This window comes from Sinocyclocheilus anshuiensis, unplaced genomic scaffold, assembly GCF_001515605.1.
Source record: "Sinocyclocheilus anshuiensis isolate Anshui unplaced genomic scaffold, SAMN03320099.WGS_v1.1 scaffold1162, whole genome shotgun sequence".
NCBI lineage: Eukaryota > Metazoa > Chordata > Actinopteri > Cypriniformes > Cyprinidae > Sinocyclocheilus > Sinocyclocheilus anshuiensis.
The window spans coordinates 2,818,660-2,823,416 of NW_015540875.1; the positions used below are offsets into that span (position 1 = coordinate 2,818,660).

Sequence of the window (4,757 nt, forward strand, 5' to 3'; positions counted from 1 at the left end):
ACATTGCTGTCTATGGAGGGTCAGAAAGCTCTCAGATTTCATCAAAAATATCTTCATTTGTGTTCTGAAGATAAACAAAGGTCTTATGGGTTTGGAAAGACATGAGGGTGAGTAATTAATGACAGAATTTACATTTTTGGGTAAACTATCCCTTTAAATCCATGGCGTGCGTTCTGTTTCACAGTGAAAAACAAAGTATAACAAAGAATATGGGTGATGTTCTCTGCTTTCATGGGATGTTTTTAGTGGCTGCCAATTTTCAGCTATTGAAGCACGCAACATCCGGTAGGTGACGCTTGCTCACTCTCATTGGCTATCGCGGGTATCACGTCAGAGGCAGCCCGATCAAACATGTTTGATATTTACGATTTGAGTTCGGGGACGCTCCGTCTCGATCAGGAGCAGATAAATAATCGTAATGACACCACACAATAGAGGATTTTTTGGACAAAAAATCGTTTGCGACAAGCCGTGAATCGGGCCCCCGATCGTTCAGGGATGCAAATCGGCCTTAAAATCGTCTAGTGTGCAGCCAGCCTTAAAATATTTTATTTTTATTTATTTAAAATAAATATTTTTAATGAAATCCAAGAGCTTTCTGACCCTGCATAGACAACGTAACCACCATGTTCAAGGCCTAGAAAGGTAGTAAGGACATCTTTAAACTATTCCATGTGACATCAGTGGTTCAACCATAATTTTATGAAGCTACGAGAATAGTGACATCAGTGGTTCAACCATAATTTTGTGAAGCTACGAGAATACTTTTTTGTGCGAAAAGAAAACAAAAATGACAAATTTATTCAACAGTTTCTTCTGAGTTTCCTGTCAGTCTTTGACGTGTGCTCACGACAGTAGCATGCATGCGTGTGGTGCATGACGTGGAACCCGAATGCACTGCGCCTTGTTTACAAGTAGAGGAATGCACTCACATGCATTATGGTACTGTTGTGAACGCGCGTCGAAGACATGTAGACTTGTTTTCTTTGTGCACAAAAAGTATTCTCATAGCTTCATAAAATTACAGGTGAACCAGACATGAGGATGAGTAATTAATGACAGAATTTAAATTTTTGGGTAAACTCCCTTTAAAGGGGTCATATGATGCTGCTAAAAAGAACATTATTTTGTGTATTTGGTGTAATGAAATGTGTTTATTCGGTTTAAGGTTAAAAAAACACATTATTTTCCACATACTGTACATTATTGTTTCTCCTCTATGCCCCGCCTTTCTGAAATGCATTGATTTTTACAAAGCTCATCGTTCTGAAAAGCGAGGTGTGCTCTGATTGGCCAGACCTTTGTACAAATCGACACGTTTCAGAAAGGCAGGGCATAGAGGAGAAACAATAATGTACAGTATGTGGACAATAATGTGTTTTTTGAACCTTAAACCGCATAAACACATTTCATTACACCAAATACAAAAAAGAATGTTCTTTTTAGCAACATCATATGACCCCTTTAAGTAACAAACTAAGTCAATTAAGGAAATATTTTAGCATTTTGGAAAAATCCACTCATAAGAATGACAAACATGAAGTAATGTTTTAAGGTGACTAGAAGCCATGTGATAAAGTCAATTGATTTAAATTGACCTGTTTAGTGCAAATCCAATCCAAATCCAACCAAATATCCTTGTACAATGGTCCTTAACCATTAATCATGGTATTGGGAACACTGACCTGGAGCGCTTTTTGCCATGGAGATAAATACCTGAGGAAAACCTGTTTCAGTCAGTCAGACACATCAGCATTTTGAGTTCAGATCCATTTTTTTTATGCACAACAGGCTTAAAAACTATTAAGGCGTGGCCCAAACCAGAATAATACGAGAATGAAATGAGAAACAGGAACAAAATGTCACAAAAAAAGCAGCAATTCTGTGAATGACAGACTTTTATTTAATTAATTAATTTCTCCAAACCTAAAATACAGAAAAACATATTTTGATAGAAATATTCTGTGAACTAATACAACAGGTCCTGCTTTCAAAGGTCCAATGGCTTTTATATCCAAATGCTGCCTTAAAAGCTGTAGTGCCATGTTAAAAAATGTGACAGTGGGGTTTAAACATATTCAAACGAGCAAGAAAGTAACAAAAATACTTGATGAAGCCTACAGTATGCTACACAATATACCTGGTCATCAAAGGCAGACTATTGGCATAATTGAGGTCTTGAGTTTGTTGGGTGAATTAGGGTAATCTGGGTCATTTTTGCATGTTTGACTGCCACCTCAACACTTTACACAATCAAACAAGACTTCATCCTATGACAGCCCAGTTAGAATATGGTACAGTTAGCATAGACTTTGTTGGCTTGGACACATCGGAGCTTTCCCGACGTTCCAAAATGTCCCAGAATACCCTATTTTACCCTAGTGTTTTTCTTGAAGCTACAGGAGATAAACACCTGTATTTAACAAGATGCATGTTGTGCTTGACACGGCAACATTCTGTCTAGATGTGCTGATTATTTGGATGCAGCTGAGAAAAGCACGGAAAGTGAGGGTTATCTGGCTGGTTTCAAGTGCCTCTTTCAAGTCTTCCCACTTCATCAGAGACCTAAACGCAAAAATCAATGAGACAAACGAAATTTCACCTCAGTCATCATTTCCACAAAATGCTCCCGAGAGTTCAGTTGCCTGTCCTACTTTGGCAATGGCTTTCTCTCCAATGAGTCCTGCAAGAGTCATGCCGTTCTCTCGGTTGTATTTGGGGTGAAATACAAACCTCCAACTAAACAGACAGAATCTTGACTCTCCCGTTAATACAAGTGGTTTTCGAGGTCCATCTAATAGCTGTTCTAGTAAAGTTTTGGCATCAGCTTTAATGGCTTCTGGTTGAGTCAAAATCAGGAATGAATGTTCTCGTTCAGTCCTCATTCATAGAAAACCTCTGTAGGAAACAGTTCGGTGTCTATATGAGCGCTGTGGTCCATTCCCCTTGACGGAACAAACGGCTGGTGCTTCAGGTAAGTGAGCAGGTGATGATGTGGCAGAAAGGGGCGTGGCTTGCTGACAGATTCTCTGTATCGGCCATGACCCCATGGCAGCTGGGGTGTGATATGGATTATGGGGGCAGGATCAGGGCCCGTTCTCATTGTAATGGAGTGAGATGGGTCGGTCTCTCTGGACAGGCATGTAAGGCCAGTTGTAGCTGGAGCCGGAAAGTAGCATATCCCGCAGCAGGGTCTCGATGGGCGTTTTGCCTACCAGTCGCACAAAGAACAGCTGTTCGATAACAGGAGAAGACACGATGCGCAGGGAGGGCAGCCGTAACAACAGGCGGCCGAATCGGTTGGGTTGATTGGGGTATTGGTTACGCACATACTCCTCGAGAGCGCACTGGGACTTTTCCTGGATACTCTCCACATGGGCCACATCAGACAGACCCATGGCATCTGAAGAAGAAAGTAAAAACAGATGGGAAAATTAAGAAATACTGTACTACTATCTATCAACCCATCTATCCATCTTTCTACAAATCAATAAATCTATCTATCTATCTGTCCGTCCGTCCGTCCGTCAGTCTGTCTGTCTATCACAACTGAAAGAAATTCAACACATGTCTATCTATCTGTCTGTCTGTCTGTCTGTCTATCTATCTATCTACATACTACGTACACTTAATCCTGCTGAGCTTCAGTTCTGATAACAAAAGATTAATTGCTTCATATTTCTATGAGGGCGAGGATACCTGCTGAGTGGGACACAACCGACACTTCTGTCCCATGAGTCCAGATAAAGACATGTATAGTTACGGTAGGCAGCGTTTTGTAAGGGGGGCACTGATGCGTCAGTCCCTGGCGTAATGTCAGCGGTGACAAGCCTTGCGTGCTTCTGTGCCAGTCCCCCTCACGCTGGCATTGCACGGCAAAAGCGTCCCCCTCTCTTTGTGTTTCACAGTGTGAACACGCGCTGGGAGCTGCCACCGCACCGCGTCGGGCAATCGGGGTGACTGGCTGACATTAGAGGCCTGTCGGGTGATGTGAGGTGATAGGAGGTTTGGGCTGAGGTTACGGGCCACAAGAGTTTGTCTGTCCCTGTTAGCTCATGCTGGCGGATCCCAGCAGGGGGTGGAGGGGGGATTTGGCTGGAATTGCAGGATGGATCACATTGATGCCCAAGGCTACAGAGGTTATGTAGGTCACGGCCAGACTGAAGCGAATCCCTCTTGCTGCAACTCAGCATGCATAATTCAGTCATGTTGGTGGAAGTTGAGGTGGGGCGGGGGGCTGCTTGGCTGGTTTCAATAATAGATGGAAGCGTGAAGGATTGAGTGATAAAAAAACGAATTGAGAGTGGTGGGTTCAGTCATCCATTTGGAAAAGTGCAGGACTGGGCTGGAAAAGGGTTTCTGACAGGTAGAGCAGGGAATCAGAAATAATCTAAACCAGTGGGCAAGACATCTCTCAGTCTGAAGCTCTATACCAAAGCGTTTGGCAGCGGCACTGAAAATCCTGCCCATCATGAATGTTTTGGGTGTAACATGTAGTTTGTACAGTAACGTACGTTATGTAATCTGGTACCCTTTCTATTTATTTCGCTTAGTTAATAACAAACACGATTGGAAACCTCAAAAAATAGTCTCAGGACTACTGACAACTAGGGATGGGTATCGTTAAGGTTTTAACGGTATTACTACTCTTAATAACAATGGAAACCTCAAAAAATAGTCTCAGGACTACTGACAACTAGGGATGGGTATCGTTAAGGTTTAAGGTTTATTACTACTCTTACCGATACTGCTTATCG

The 4,757-nt window shown here is 42.2% G+C and overlaps 1 protein-coding gene across 1 annotated transcript in view; it reads right to left on the reverse strand.

Moving 5' to 3' along the window:
* Window positions 1-1,886: 1,886 nt before the first annotated feature.
* LOC107688237 (nuclear receptor subfamily 2 group F member 5-like) overlaps window positions 1,887-4,757 on the reverse strand; it is a 14,896-nt gene continuing 12,025 nt past the window's right edge. The window contains exon 2 of the mRNA XM_016485858.1: window positions 1,887-3,403. Within this exon, the coding sequence (XP_016341344.1) occupies window positions 3,087-3,403 (317 nt within the window). The 3' untranslated portion in view covers window positions 1,887-3,086. The remainder of the gene's footprint in view (window positions 3,404-4,757) is intronic.